The sequence below is a fragment of the Danio rerio genome, chromosome 3, assembly GCF_052040795.2.
Source record: "Danio rerio strain M-AB ecotype USA chromosome 3, GRCz13ab, whole genome shotgun sequence".
NCBI lineage: Eukaryota > Metazoa > Chordata > Actinopteri > Cypriniformes > Danionidae > Danio > Danio rerio.
Window position 1 is genome coordinate 14,627,350 of NC_141023.1, and position 15,200 is coordinate 14,642,549.

The 15,200-nt window shown below is 40.0% G+C and overlaps 2 protein-coding genes across 2 annotated transcripts in view; both read right to left on the reverse strand.

Annotated features, from left to right (window-relative positions):
* kctd13 (potassium channel tetramerization domain containing 13) overlaps window positions 1-11,800 on the reverse strand; it is a 91,472-nt gene extending 79,672 nt beyond the window's left edge. The window contains exon 1 of the mRNA XM_087241793.1: window positions 11,756-11,800. The gene's annotated coding sequence lies outside the window, so the exon portion shown is untranslated. The remainder of the gene's footprint in view (window positions 1-11,755) is intronic.
* Window positions 3,870-9,553, reverse strand: LOC147845554 (uncharacterized). Its single transcript, XM_087244081.1, has 2 exons — window positions 6,416-9,553; window positions 3,870-6,334 (listed from the first exon to the last, which is right to left on the reverse strand). Exons 1-2 carry the CDS (start codon window positions 6,861-6,863, stop codon window positions 3,966-3,968), a joined length of 2,817 nt encoding a protein of 938 aa, XP_087100207.1. The 5' UTR covers window positions 6,864-9,553; the 3' UTR covers window positions 3,870-3,965.
* Window positions 11,801-15,200: the final 3,400 nt, after the last annotated feature.

The following is a 15,200-nucleotide window of genomic DNA, read 5'->3' on the forward strand; positions in this document are numbered from 1 at the left end:
TGGACAAATTCTCCAGAAATGGTTTAACAGGTCTATTTCCAACCATATGAATTGGGCCTAATATGATATAGTTGGTTTTGACCATATTTGGAGGGGTCTGGAATTTTAATGAGCTCTGCTTTGACGCTCCGGAAGCTCATGTCAGCGCATGAAGCTAACTCACGCAAACACACAGCATGACGTACTCTGAAATACACACATGCAAAATGTATCTGTACTTTGAATATTTTTTTAACAAAGTAGTAGTGAAGTTCTTTGAGGTAGAAAGATTGAGTGAGCTCTCCTTAAGCCACCAGAGTTATTTAGTTAGTTCCTTAGCTGTGCTGTGGGTGAAATATAGCCTAAATTCTAATTATACTGGACCAAAAGGACCGGTGGAAAATTGTTTAAAGTTGTATTCTGTGTGTTTCAACATATAATAACACACACACAGGATTAAATATCAACCTCAGCATAAACACATGTTTATTTGCGCACTATTATTGCAGAAAAATTATAGTAAGAGCTGAGTGATATGACACAATGCATTAATGAGCATTTAACACTTTTGATTAGCAATTTACATGTGTCTGTTGCCTCATTACAAACATACACTTCACAACATACACATTAAACTAAAAACAATACCTTTAAACTGACTTTATGCCTCATTGGTGTGGCACTGTATACTCTACATTTTTAATCCGCATATCCCTAAATACAGTCCAAAATCAAGAGTTCCACATAGACGGTAAGTATAATACAAGCTTAGATAAACTTTAAAATAAGAGAGAAAATAATCATTGTTGTAATCTCACTAGGAAATGTTCTGACCAATCAAACACAGCCAGGGGCATTGTTACATATTGAGTGACATTATTTTGACAATGCTAGTGTGTATTGTTCCTGTGTGTGTTGTATTCTCTATTTTCTGTCTCTTTCTCTCTCTCCACGTGAGCTGCTGAATGATCTAAGTAAAGGCTCTTTTTCTTTTGTCCCGTTTTCTCCTGTTTAATGGATAGTTATGGAGGGTAGAATTGTTTGTTTCATTTACGGAACTTTATTTTCGGTTTAGGTAAGAAATTTAGCATGCCTTGAGTATTGTCAGAGTTCATGTTTTGCTCCCATTGGCCTGATTTAACTGATATCGACATGAAAACAAGGAAACAAAAGCGTTTAGGGCTCACAGTACGTAATTTTCATGTATTGAACTCATATTATTCAACTACGCTATTTATTCTATGGCACATTTAAATGACCATATACAGTTAGGAAAGTAAACACATGTTTGTAAATACAGATCTGTGCATTCATTATAAACATGTAAATATGTGAGACAGATTAAGGGCAGGGCTTAATTTGTGCCGGAACACACCGGATCCGGAACCTCTGAAATCTGATTCGGCAACTCATTTTACCGATCCCCTACTCAAATGCCCTCCTCCCTTGTCCGCTGTACACTTTGTTCCGCGACTTCCCAACCCTCTACACTTTCATCCGCGACAATTAACCCGTCCCGGCTCTTAACTTCTGTCCGTGACTCCCCTCCGCTATTCAACGGCCCGCTTAACTGGATCCATTACCCCTATCTGTTCCGGGACCTCATGATTCACAAATGAAGCACTGGTTAAGGTATATGTTAATCAAACAACAAATAAAAAATATATAAGAGTAAAAAAGAGATTCATTCACTGCTTTTCACAAAATAGCAGGCCCGGATTGGCTAATCGGAAGAACCAGGAGAATTCCCGGTGGGCCAGTCCGTTTTTTGGCCATGAGGGATGGTGTCCCCAGCTGCTCGCACTCTCAGCAGTCACACTTTTTCAGTTGATGTATTTATTTGACCATAGCGTCACTCTTTTTATTCATTATTTTGCCGCAGCTCCGCTCTTTTTATATATTTTTTCGCAGCCCTTTGAGCAAAATGCAGCCTGCACAAACAGCGGCACCCAAATGAATATCAGAATTCGAAAAATAATATTAATGAATATTACAACTGCTCAATAAAATCAGATGATTCAGTACATTAATAACTCTGACATAATCAGAAATCTAAAAAGGGGAGAAAAAGATTAAGCCATTGTGGTCCAGTGGTCAGCGTGTTGCATTTTGATGCTGCTGACCCGAGTTTGAATCTCACCTAATTTATTTTTTATTTATTTATTTATTTTCAGTTTTTGTGTTAAGACATATAATACTGTTTGGGTTACTTATGTAGGTGTGCATATTTATTTTTTTACTTTTTTTGTGTGACCACCGTTACAAAGGACTGGATATCTATAAAGAATTTTGCACAGAATATATATTCAGACATTGCAGGAAAGGACATTGTGATGTTTTAAAAAATAGTGTTGGAGATTTAGCTACCCTTTAATGTTCTCATATTTATGAAAAACATTTGATGTTCTAAAGCAGCTGTTTCCTTGAAAAAGACATGATAGTGTCATTAGAACCTGAATTGGAAATGACCTTATTTTAATAGTCAGTCATGAACTGAGGGTGGCTGGTCTAAGACTTGAAACTCCAGGGCTAAAAAGGAGTCCCACTCCGGCCCTGCTAAACAGCTATAGTAACTTTAACTGTAAGCATATTTAATTCATACAATGTTAAGTTCTGTATTCATTATAAAATATTGCTTCTTACCTATAAAGCGTTAAATAATCTAACTCCTGTTTATCTAACCAACCTTCTGTCCCTCTACATACAATCCAACGTGCTCTCTAAGATCTCAAAACTCAGGGCTTCTGGTATTACCCAAAATAGCAAAGTCTACTAAAGGAGGTCGAGTCTTCTCATTTATAGTTCCTAAACTCTGGAATAGCCTTCCTGATAATGTCTGAAGGCTCAGACACACTCTCTCAGTTTAAAACTAGATTAAAGACCTATCTTTTTAGTAATGTTAAGCTTAGCATACACACAATCTTAATGCAGAGGACATTTTGTTAGAAATACTTATATGCTTTATATGCTTGTTTATATTTGGTTATATGGCTACACTTTTTATTTATAGTGCTTCATTGGCATTTAATATCAATTGTTCAACTACATCATGAACAGCAGCTGCGCTAATAATTTTCTTTGTTCTCTATTACTCCCTGTGGATGCCCCTCCAGAGGCCTCTAGAGTCTGTGCATTGATGGGATCCAAGACCTGTGAAGAGATGATGCCAACCACAGAGGACAACACACACACTTAATACACTTCATTAAACATGTACACATAGACATCACCTATATGCTATAAAATTGCAGGTTAATGATGTCTGTATATCATAAATTAATTTGACTGTAATGTAATAATGTGCACCTTTTGTAAAGCTGCTTTGAAACAATACTATGGTGTTATTAGGCTAACATAATATTTGCACATAAATGTTGTATTACAGTTTCAACTCACTGTTTGTTGGCATGTGACACTACTCTAAATGATCAGATTAGGGGTCATTGTGGGATTTTTATTACTGCACGGACAGGGGTCCCTCTCAGAGTTCCTAAAAGTCTAAGATTTCACCAGTTGCTGTTAGCATTGAACAAAGAATAAAGGGTCAGTTTTCACTCACCTGCACTCCCTCACAGTGGGACACTTAACTCACTCAGCACCCAAAGAGATACCTGGGGTCGGAGGTCTTCTATGTCAGCTATTTTATCTTCATCGTTGAACCCTGGGAGAGCAGAAGAACAGAAAATAAAGAGGATTGTATATCCCGAAAGGGTTCAGGGGGCTCTGTTTTCAATTAAAAATGTATGAGAGACTGATTACATTTACATTTACATTTAGTCATTTAGCAGACGCTTTTATCCAAAGCGACTTACAAATGAGGACAAGGAAGCAATTTACACAACTAAGAGCAACAATGAATAAGTACTAAAGGCAAGTTTCAGGTCTGTAAAGTCTAAGAAGGGAAGTGTTAGTAGTTTTTTTTTTTTTTTTTTTTTTTTTTTTTTTTTTTGTACAATTAGTGTGATATTCAAAGAGGCAATTGCAGATTAGGAAGTGAAGTGGAGACTAAATAGTTGAGTTTTTAGTCGTTTCTTGAAAATAGCGAGTGACTCTGCTGTTCTGATGCAGTTAGGGAGTTCATTCCACCAACTGGGCAGATTGAGCGTGAGCGTTCGCGAAAGTGATTTTTTCCCTCTTTGGGATGGAACCACGAGGCGACGTTCATTCACAGAACGCAAGTTTCTGGAGGGCACATAGATCTGCAGAAGTGAGTGCAGATAAGAAGGTGCTAGGCCAGAAGTCACTTTGTAGGCAAACATCAGAGTTTTGAATTTGATGCGAGCATCAACTGGCAGCCAGTGCAAACGGACTAGCAGCGGAGTGACATGTGCTCGTTTAGGTTCATTGAAGACAACTCGTGCTGCTGCATTCTGGAGCAGTTGAAGAGGCTTGATAGAGTTAGCTGGAAGCCCAGCTAGTAGAGAGTTGCAGTAATCCAGTTTGGAGAGAACAAGAGCTTGAACAAGGAGTTGAGCTGCATGTTCAGATAAGAAGGGTCGGATCTTTCTGATGTTATAGAGTGCAAATCTGCACGATCGAGCAGTTCTAGAAATGTGGTCAGAGAAGTTTAGTTGGTCATCAATCGTTACTCCAAGGCTTTTCACCATTTTGGATGCAGTAATGGTTGCCCCATCCATCTGGATTGAAAAGTTATGGTGTAGAGTCGGGTTGGCAGAAACTACAAGCATTTCCGTTTTAGCGAGGTTCAGCTGAAGATGATGATCTTTCATCCAGTGTGAAATATCCAACAGGCAGGCTGAGATACGAGCTGGGACCGAGGGATCATCAGGATGAAAAGAGAGGTATAGCTGGGTGTCATCAGCATAGCAGTGGTAGGAGAATCCATGTCTCTGGATGACTGGTCCTAGAGATGATGTGTAGATGGAGAAGAGAAGTGGCCCAAGAACAGAGCCTTGAGGTACCCCAGTGTTTAGATGCTGTAGGTTGGACACCTCTCCCCTCCAAGACACCCTGAATGACCTGTCAGAGAGGTAAGATCTGAACCATTGTATAACAGTGCCCGCAACGCCCAGTGACTCAAGCGTAGATAGCAGGATCTGGTGGTTGACAGTGTCAAAAGCAGCTGACAAGTCCAGCAAAATGAGGACTGATGATTTAGAGTCTGCTTTAGCCAGTCTGAGATCCTCCACGACCGAGAGCAGGGCAGTCTCAGTTGAGTGGCCTTTCTTAAAGCCGGATTGCTTGTTGTCCATGAGATTGTTTTGAGTAAGAAAGTCCAGGACTTGATTGAACACTACTTTCTCCAGAATCTTGGCCATGAATGGAAGCAGGGATACTGGTCTGTAGTTTTCAAGTAGCGTATGGTCCAGGTTGGGTTTCTTTAGCAGTGGGGTTACCCTAGCCTGCTTAAATGTAGTGGGGAATAAACCAGAGTCAAGAGATGTGTTAATTATGTGAGTCAGTGTTGGTATGACTGCAGGAGAGATGGCTTGCAAGAGATGAGAGGGAATGGGATCGAGTGGACAGGTGGTTGCATGGCTAGATAGCACAAGTTTGGACACCTCAGACTCAGAGAGCTGAGAAAAAGAGGTGAGTGTGTGTGGTGTTGGTGTTGTATCTTGCGTGTTTGTTGTAGGTGCAGCAAATTGAGCACTGATTTTTGCAGTTTTGGTGCAGAAGAATGTAGCAAAGTCATCAGTAGTAAGTGTGGAGGATGCGGGTGGAGGAGGAGGATAGAGGAGGGAGGAAAATGTTTTAAAAAGTAGGCGAGGATTAGTGGCATTGTTGATTTTCAGACGGTAATATGTCTGCTTTGCAGAAGTAACCTCAGCTGAGAAAGAGGACAGAAGAGTTTGGTATGTTAAGAGATGTGCAGGATTTTTAGTTTTCCGCCAAATTCTCTCTGCAGCCCGAAGTTTTGAGCGATGCTCACGGAGAGCATCCGAGAGCCAGGGTGCAGGAGGACTGGCACGGGCTGGCCTGGATGCAAGAGGACATAATCGGTCTAGACATGATGCTAGTGTGGAGCAGAGTGTATTAGTGGCACTGTTCGAATCAAGTGCAGTGAGTTTGCGAGATGGAGGAAGAGAGTCTGAAACAATGGTGGATAGTCTGTTGGGTGAGAGAGATCGTAGGTTTCTGCGAAAGGTAACCAGTGTTGGAGTGTGTGGCGGCTCTGGAGTAATGTGGATGTTGAGAGACAGAAGGAAATGATCAGATGTTTGTAGTGGAGTTACTATTGTTTGATCAGTGAAGCAGTGTCGTGTGTAAATAAGGTCTAGCTGATTACCTGATTTGTGGGTAGCAGAAGTAGGTGCTCTTTTTAGGTCAAAAGAGGCAAGCAAAGTCTGAAAGTCTGCAGCTTGCGGTTTGTCAACGTAAATGTTGAAGTCACCTAGCACCAATAAGGGAGTGGCAAAATTAGAAAAAGATGAGAGAAGAACATCCAGTTCATCTAGGAAGTGACCTAATTTACCTGGTGGGCGGTAGATGACAACCACATTTATGTAGAAGGGGTGGATAATGGTGACTGCATGGAATTCAAAGGAGCTGATTGTTGGCAGGGACGGTATCAGAGTAAATTTCCATTCTTTGGAAATTAGTAGTCCAGTCCCACCCCCTCTCCCTGTCTGACGAGGAGTGTGGGAAAAAGAGAAATTAGCAGAAAGAGTAGCATGTGTAGCAGTGTCCTCCGGCCTCAACCAGGTCTCAGTTAGAGCCATGAGATTATAGTCAGAATATGTAGCTATGGAGGTAATAAAATCAGCCTTGTTAACAGCTGATTGACAATTCCAGAGGCCCACGGAGAGAGAGAGTTGTGAAATAGTAGATACATGTATTGAACGAAGGTTGTGAGGATTACGCCTGCAGCGCACCTCCCGGGTTTTGCGAGTGTTAGTAACAACAGGAATTAGAAAACACATAATAAAAGTACACTGACAACAAAAAATAAGTGTAAAGTAAAACAATACAGTAAAGTACTCAAGTGCTTTGTCGGTGTCTTTGCTCGGTGGAGTCGCGCAGGTAGAGTCGATGGTCTTTACCCTCGTCGGTCTTCACACGAGGCTGCCGCGACCGCTGCCGCGGTGAACTAGTTGTTTATATAACCCCAAAGCACTAGCTGATTGAATTCAGCTGGACACGCCTCGAGAGTCAAAACAAGGGCCGAAACTGAGGCGGACGACGCGAACCGCGTCTGCGTTCGCTACACAAGCTCTTATAGTAACCAAGGAAACAGTGGCTAAACAACTTCTAGTATTATACACAACTGAAAGCAAGTTTTAAATGTCCTACAACTTTACACAAACAGCTGGAAACAAGTCCTCAAACCATACACAACAACTGAAACAAATCTTAAATGTACTTACAGGCTGCTGTTCTAGATGCTGCTAAAGTGCTTCTCCTGCCGACTAATGCTACCGTGCTCACTATATAGTGGTTACCTGGCGTTTGGACACGCCTCCCGAGTCAAAACAAGGGCCGAAACTGAGGCGGACGACGCGAACCGCGTCTGCGTTCGCTACACAAGCTCTTATAGTAACCAAGGAAACAGTGGCTAAACAACTTCTAGTATTATACACAACTGAAAGCAAGTTTTAAATGTCCTACAACTTTACACAAACAGCTGGAAACAAGTCCTCAAACCATACACAACAACTGAAACAAATCTTAAATGTACTTACAGGCTGCTGTTCTAGATGCTGCTAAAGTGCTTCTCCTGCCGACTAATGCTACCGTGCTCACTATATAGTGGTTACCTGGCGTTTGGACACGCCTCCCGAGTCAAAACAAGGGCCGAAACTGAGGCGGACGACGCGAACCGCGTCTGCGTTCGCTACACAAGCTCTTATAGTAACCAAGGAAACAGTGGCTAAACAACTTCTAGTATTATACACAACTGAAAGCAAGTTTTAAATGTCCTACAACTTTACACAAACAGCTGGAAACAAGTCCTCAAACCATACACAACAACTGAAACAAATCTTAAATGTACTTACAGGCTGCTGTTCTAGATGCTGCTAAAGTGCTTCTCCTGCCGACTAATGCTACCGTGCTCACTATATAGTGGTTACCTGGCGTTTGGACACGCCTCCCGAGTCAAAACAAGGGCCGAAACTGAGGCGGACGACGCGAACCGCGTCTGCGTTCGCTACACAAGCTCTTATAGTAACCAAGGAAACAGTGGCTAAACAACTTCTAGTATTATACACAACTGAAAGCAAGTTTTAAATGTCCTACAACTTTACACAAACAGCTGGAAACAAGTCCTCAAACCATACACAACAACTGAAACAAATCTTAAATGTACTTACAGGCTGCTGTTCTAGATGCTGCTAAAGTGCTTCTCCTGCCGACTAATGCTACCGTGCTCACTATATAGTGGTTACCTGGCGTTTGGACACGCCTCCCGAGTCAAAACAAGGGCCGAAACTGAGGCGGACGACGCGAACCGCGTCTGCGTTCGCTACACAAGCTCTTATAGTAACCAAGGAAACAGTGGCTAAACAACTTCTAGTATTATACACAACTGAAAGCAAGTTTTAAATGTCCTACAACTTTACACAAACAGCTGGAAACAAGTCCTCAAACCATACACAACAACTGAAACAAATCTTAAATGTACTTACAGGCTGCTGTTCTAGATGCTGCTAAAGTGCTTCTCCTGCCGACTAATGCTACCGTGCTCACTATATAGTGGTTACCTGGCGTTTGGACACGCCTCCCGAGTCAAAACAAGGGCCGAAACTGAGGCGGACGACGCGAACCGCGTCTGCGTTCGCTACACAAGCTCTTATAGTAACCAAGGAAACAGTGGCTAAACAACTTCTAGTATTATACACAACTGAAAGCAAGTTTTAAATGTCCTACAACTTTACACAAACAGCTGGAAACAAGTCCTCAAACCATACACAACAACTGAAACAAATCTTAAATGTACTTACAGGCTGCTGTTCTAGATGCTGCTAAAGTGCTTCTCCTGCCGACTAATGCTACCGTGCTCACTATATAGTGGTTACCTGGCGTTTGGACACGCCTCCCGAGTCAAAACAAGGGCCGAAACTGAGGCGGACGACGCGAACCGCGTCTGCGTTCGCTACACAAGCTCTTATAGTAACCAAGGAAACAGTGGCTAAACAACTTCTAGTATTATACACAACTGAAAGCAAGTTTTAAATGTCCTACAACTTTACACAAACAGCTGGAAACAAGTCCTCAAACCATACACAACAACTGAAACAAATCTTAAATGTACTTACAGGCTGCTGTTCTAGATGCTGCTAAAGTGCTTCTCCTGCCGACTAATGCTACCGTGCTCACTATATAGTGGTTACCTGGCGTTTGGACACGCCTCCCGAGTCAAAACAAGGGCCGAAACTGAGGCGGACGACGCGAACCGCGTCTGCGTTCGCTACACAAGCTCTTATAGTAACCAAGGAAACAGTGGCTAAACAACTTCTAGTATTATACACAACTGAAAGCAAGTTTTAAATGTCCTACAACTTTACACAAACAGCTGGAAACAAGTCCTCAAACCATACACAACAACTGAAACAAATCTTAAATGTACTTACAGGCTGCTGTTCTAGATGCTGCTAAAGTGCTTCTCCTCCTGATTAAGATGGAGAGATGATAGAATGAGACACATCTAGCATAATATAAGGATTTACAGGAATGATCTAAATCTATAGCTATGAAAAAGCAGATGGTAGATAAATATTTTCCTTTGTGGATATATTAAACATGTCACTTCGACTATTTGAGTATTTAAAAAGGCTTTATAGACCCTTTCATATCTTTAAAATCCATGTGAAATTAAAATTTACAGTGCTTCTTTTGCTAGCGCACATTGATATCCTTCAGGTGAACATTTAATCCGTGCAAATTAATTCAATAAAAAAGCAAAGTCTGTCCGTGTTTGGAGTGTAGGTTCTTCTCTGATGATGTAAGTTTGATGGCTTCAGTCACAAGGGGCCCTATCATACACCCGGCGAAATGTGGCGCAAGGCGCAGCGCAGTAGTCTTTTGGTAGTTTCAGCTTGGCGCAAGAGTCGTTTTGAGGCGTTGCGCTACGCTGTTTAAATAGCAAATGCATTAGCGCTCATTTGTGCGCCCATAGGCGTTCTGGTCTAAAAAGGAAGGCATTCTGAGGCTCACTGCTGGCGATATTTTGAGAAACTAAAATAGATTTTTCATTAGACCAAAACAAACCCGGTCTAAACTCCGGCGCAGAGTTGCCCCTCGCTTACGCACTGCTTAATACGCACAAGAGAGCAATAGGCAAATATCTTTACATATGAAAAAATGTAAATATTAAGGATATATATTTAGGATATAATAAGGATAGATACAGGACATAAATATAAAGGATTAAAATATGACAAAACATTATTTTCTAGCCTACATAAATATGAAAAATCACTGCTTTTATGTCTTCTTCATCTCGGGAGGCTTTTTCAGTTCATTCATAACAATTTGCTTTTGTATAATGTTATTATTATTAGCAGTATTATTTATTATATCCATATTTATAGTTGTTTTATTAAAAACAAGCTTAGATTTGCCCACCTGCAGGTTTTAGACCATATGGGGCAAAGCATGTGTTTTAGGATATAACTCAGGTTTTTAAACACATTTTGTTATTATTGTTCATTTATTCGTTTGCTGGAAATTAGAACTGAATTTAGAAATAGTTTTAAAACTAATATTTGCGCTTAACAAACAAAATTATTTATTTATAGACTAATGTCTGTGCGTAAAGGTTTCCCTATCCAAGAGCGAAAGTGAAAGTAGATCCATTACCTCTCATTCTCACGCAGTAGATGCTCTGTTTAACAGTTTTCTGTTAATAAAAACTGTTAACTGTTTGCTAGTGAAATGCTCATTTTTTTCCACTTAGACTTACTTTACGTCTTGTAAATAGCGAATGCGCTCTTAGCGCGACGCAGCTGGCTCTTAAAGGGAATGGGAGATGAGACTCTAATTGGTTATTCTCAAAACACACCCATAACTCATTAAGAAAATAAACTCAACCCTTATAGACCATGCGCCACAGCGCAGAGCAGATTTTCCCGTCCTTAAATTAGCAAAAACGCATTCTGACACGCCCTGAAAGCGTTTGCGCTCTGCGCATGGACCGTCAAAATAGAGCCTAAGATTCTTAACCACGCCACTCTTACCATTAGTTTGCTATGAAGTAATGATGCGCAAATAGAAAGCCCCGCCCCCTACTTAATATTCTGTTTCAGTACATCAACATGGTAAAACAAAAGTCTCATTGACTTCCAGTCCACAAACATTTAAAATTATGTTTATTTTATATATATTTAAAGAGTTTAGATGCTGTCAGAAATTTCCATCAGAAATGAGCATTATTTTTAGTCTCCTTTGTTAAGTTATTTCACTTTGAAGACCATGAAAAGAACTCATTCTTTGCCATAAAGGTGAAATTACTAAACCTACACACAGGAGCCTGGTAAGAATGCTAATTTTAGAGGAAATTTTCACACGGCAATAAGAGGTTTTTCCATCTGAACTCTTTGTTTGTTTTATAAGAGCCAATTCCTTAGACGTTGTTGTTTTAAATGCTTGTATTTTTTCTAATAGTACTAGCGTGCATTTAAACATAACATAAACAAAGTGTGAAACAGCTCTATTGATAAAAGAGTGATAAAAACTCTCATCTTTGGTTTTAAAAGGGACCTATTATGCAAGAAACATTTTTAACCCCTTTTAAACACAGTTGTGTGGCAAGGGTCTGTGAATATAAGCTGCTTCTAATAGTATAAAATGTATTAATTTTATTTTTTATAATCACACTTGATAAAAGCAGTCTGCAGAAACACTTTGATTGACATTCTCCCTTTGTACATGTTATCAGAGGGGGAAAGCTCAGGCCATTAGTGACAATCTCCCTCATTAGTATAGGACATCATGTTTTGAATCTGCCACTATGCTGACACATAGGCATTTATAGCTCCACCCTCTTTTGAAAAGAGCACAATCTCATTTGAATTTAAAGCGACAGTCTCCAAAATGGCACAATTAGGATCAAAGCCTAAAAGGGTCAGGTAATAAAACATTATTTGTGTTGTATTTTGAACTGAAACTTCACTTACACACTCATCACATAGACATCAGAGACTAATTTTACAAAAAAAAAGTGGCAAAATAGGTCCTCTTTAAAAGTATTTCCAAGTCAAATCTCAAGTCTTGCAAACCTGCATGATTGCGCGGTCTTTGCATGTGTGCGGGCAGCTGGCCATCAAAGGTCTACTCACGATTGCTGATTAAATTTAGGATGGGATAATTGTTGATGATCCTAAAGCTGGATGTTGGAATTATCTTGCAAAGATGAGTTCTGGCTCTGAAACAGTGTAATACAAGCATTATTACACCAGATGTATTTTTTTATTATGTTAGATAAACCTTTTTGTCATATTAAGAAGTGGTTATGCTTCAACAGATGTCATAATCCCACCAGGAAATATGACAATGCACTTTAAAACACTGAACACACATGAAACAAAATTAAACGGCCATTATATTTTAGATACACACATATTGCATAAGCAGTATATATAGGCAAAATTATTAGCTATCCTGTGATAATTTCATTCTTTTTCTAATATTTCCAACACTGTTTAACTGAGAGATTTTTTTTACAGATTTTTGAAGATAATATTTTTAATAATGATTTTTTTTAATCTTTGTCACAATAAAAGTACAGAATATTTTACTAGTTATTTTGCAAGATACTAGTATTTAGCTTAAAGTGCCATTTAAAGGCTTAACATTTTAATTTTATCATTTATAAATTTAAAGGTTACACCACCTTGTAAAATGAAGTTGTAAATAAAACAAAACAAATTTTAAATACATGTAGAGCTTGATTAGTGAAAAGCTGCTGAGCGCAACGAAATATGTCAGATTTTCGTTGTATTTTATTTTTTATTTTTTTTATGTTGTTCAGGGACAACAGATGAAAAATAGCCTTCTGGCTAATTCTGGTGGATTTGCAGAAATGCTAATTAATGTACACTATCCCTGCTAAATAAAAAATAAAAAAATAAGATAGCCTTGGGAAAATGAATATGTTTTAGGTCTCTCCGGAGCATTTGGGCTGAATGTTTGACGGCGTCTATCAAAACGAGGATAACATAAAATACATTTCATTCCGAGTTATTACTGGAGAATTTCTGTGGTGTTATATCATGGATGGGTGCGCTCATTGTGCTGGGTCCCTCGGTTAGTGACGAGACTACTCGATTCACTATGCCAACAGTCAGTCGGTGAGTAAACAAATATACTGTAATGAATGGAAACACACAGGCCTGTGCGTATAGACATATAATGTAATGCTGTACAGTAACGAGTCATTTGTTTGTTAAGGTTGTCTTGATTTTGCTCATTTTGTGATGATGCGATGGTGTGCTTTATCTGCCTGATTCTCGCTAAAGTGGGCGGATTGTGTGAAGTTTGATTTGGGGGACGTTCTGGGGGCAGGTTTTTGCCTGACGTGCTGTGAGCTACTAGCCTGACAGTGGAAACGCCACATGATTTCGGCCTCACTGCTCAAGCTCACAGGCGATTAGCCCGGCCCTGCCTGGCCCGAAAAAAGCCCTGGCTCAGTGATAGTGAAAATGCGGCTAATGTGGGACCTTCCTACTGCAGGCCCACCATCTGCATGGCAAACCTTAAGGGGCCAGTGCATTGTGAAACGGGTAGTGGTCAAAGGTTAGGACCACAACTACCTAAGTCGTGCACAGAAACGGGCTCTTGGGACATTTTTGCATTCTTCTTAGTCTAAAATTTGGAACAAAAAGAAATACAAAAATTGGCGTCAAACTAAGTGATTAAAACAGTGAGGGCATTTAAATTTATAATGTTACCAATGTTTCAATGTCAAATACATTTTATTTTTATTCATTTATCAATCATATTTCAACAAATTCATTCTTTCATTCATTTTGCTTTCAGCTTAAGGGTGATTTATACATCTGCGTCGAGCGCATGCGTATGGTTCGGCGGTGGTCACATAGCCCTCACCATGGCTGACATGCACCTCTCAAAAAATTTAACTACACTTTGCAACAACGCATAGCGCAAGCTCTGTAATTGTTCGGTTTGGTAGCGGCAATGAGTGTGGGCGGTGCTGAGAGTTGCAGGCTCGATGGAACAAGAGTTTACAAGTGTAGAGTCCCATGAAGTAGCTCCAGATGGAGACTGTTGTTTTGTGTTTAACTTACGATTAAAGTTGTTGCACGTCCGCCGATTCCCGCCTCAAAATGAGCAAGTTTTAGCTACGTGTACAGTAAGGTAGCATTCAGAAAAAAAAAACACCCACAAAGAAACACAACACAGAGCAATAATAAAACAGCTAGCGTTTTGGCAGAATGCAGAAATATAAATGCTTGACTGCGTGCAGGGCAGGCACTGTGGGTCATGCCGATCACTTGACGCAGAAGTATGAATAGTCTCTTTATTAAATAAGGATCGCCACATGGAAATGAACCGCCATCTTTTTCATTATATGTTTTACGCAGCGGATGCCCTTCCAGATGCCCTATCAATACACTCTCATTCACATACATACACTACGGACAATTAAGCTTACCCAATTCACCGCACGTCTTTAGACTGTGGGGAAACTGGAGCACCACGAGAACACATGGAGAACATGCAAACTCCTCACAGAATTGCCAACTGACGAGGCTTGAACCAGTGACCTTCGTGCTGTGAGGTGACATCGCTACCCACTGCGCCACCATTTCAGCAAATAATGCCTCAAAAATATCTACATAAAAAATAAATGAAAATTTATTTAATTTGTAACTTTTAATGGAAGTTTCTTCATCCCAAACACTCAGTCTATCTCTGGTTTCAATCATCTTGTCCTTGTTTCACTTCTCAGCAACTCAAAAAGTCTTAATTTCACCATCCACTTTCATTCCCAGCCACAAATAGCTCACATCATTTTGCCCTGTTCAGTGAGTTTGACTCAACAACAAACAGACTGCCACAAATCACTTTACAACCACCAAACACTGCAATCAGCTTAATTTTTTCTCCTCGCAACATTTCTGTTTATCCATTTGCGCTTCACGTCTCCGTCTTCAGGCTGTTTGAAAGCCAGATTTGACGACCTGATCCTTCTACTTTCATCCACATCCTCTCTAAACATCATTCCTTTGTTGACATTTCTCATTTAGCCATATGATCATTTGATTTTTTTTTCTATTTCGCTTCTCTAATCCTCTTTT

Bases quoted from the DNA above. Each gene is read 5' to 3' on its own strand.
- LOC147845554 (XM_087244081.1), bottom strand. From the start codon at position 6,863: ATGTGTTTTCTAATTCCTGTTGTTACTAACACTCGCAAAACCCGGGAG. The intron at 6,335-6,415 runs GTAAATTAGGTC...TATTGGTGCTAG, and splicing joins TGTCATCTACCGCCCACCAG to GTGACTTCAACATTTACGTT.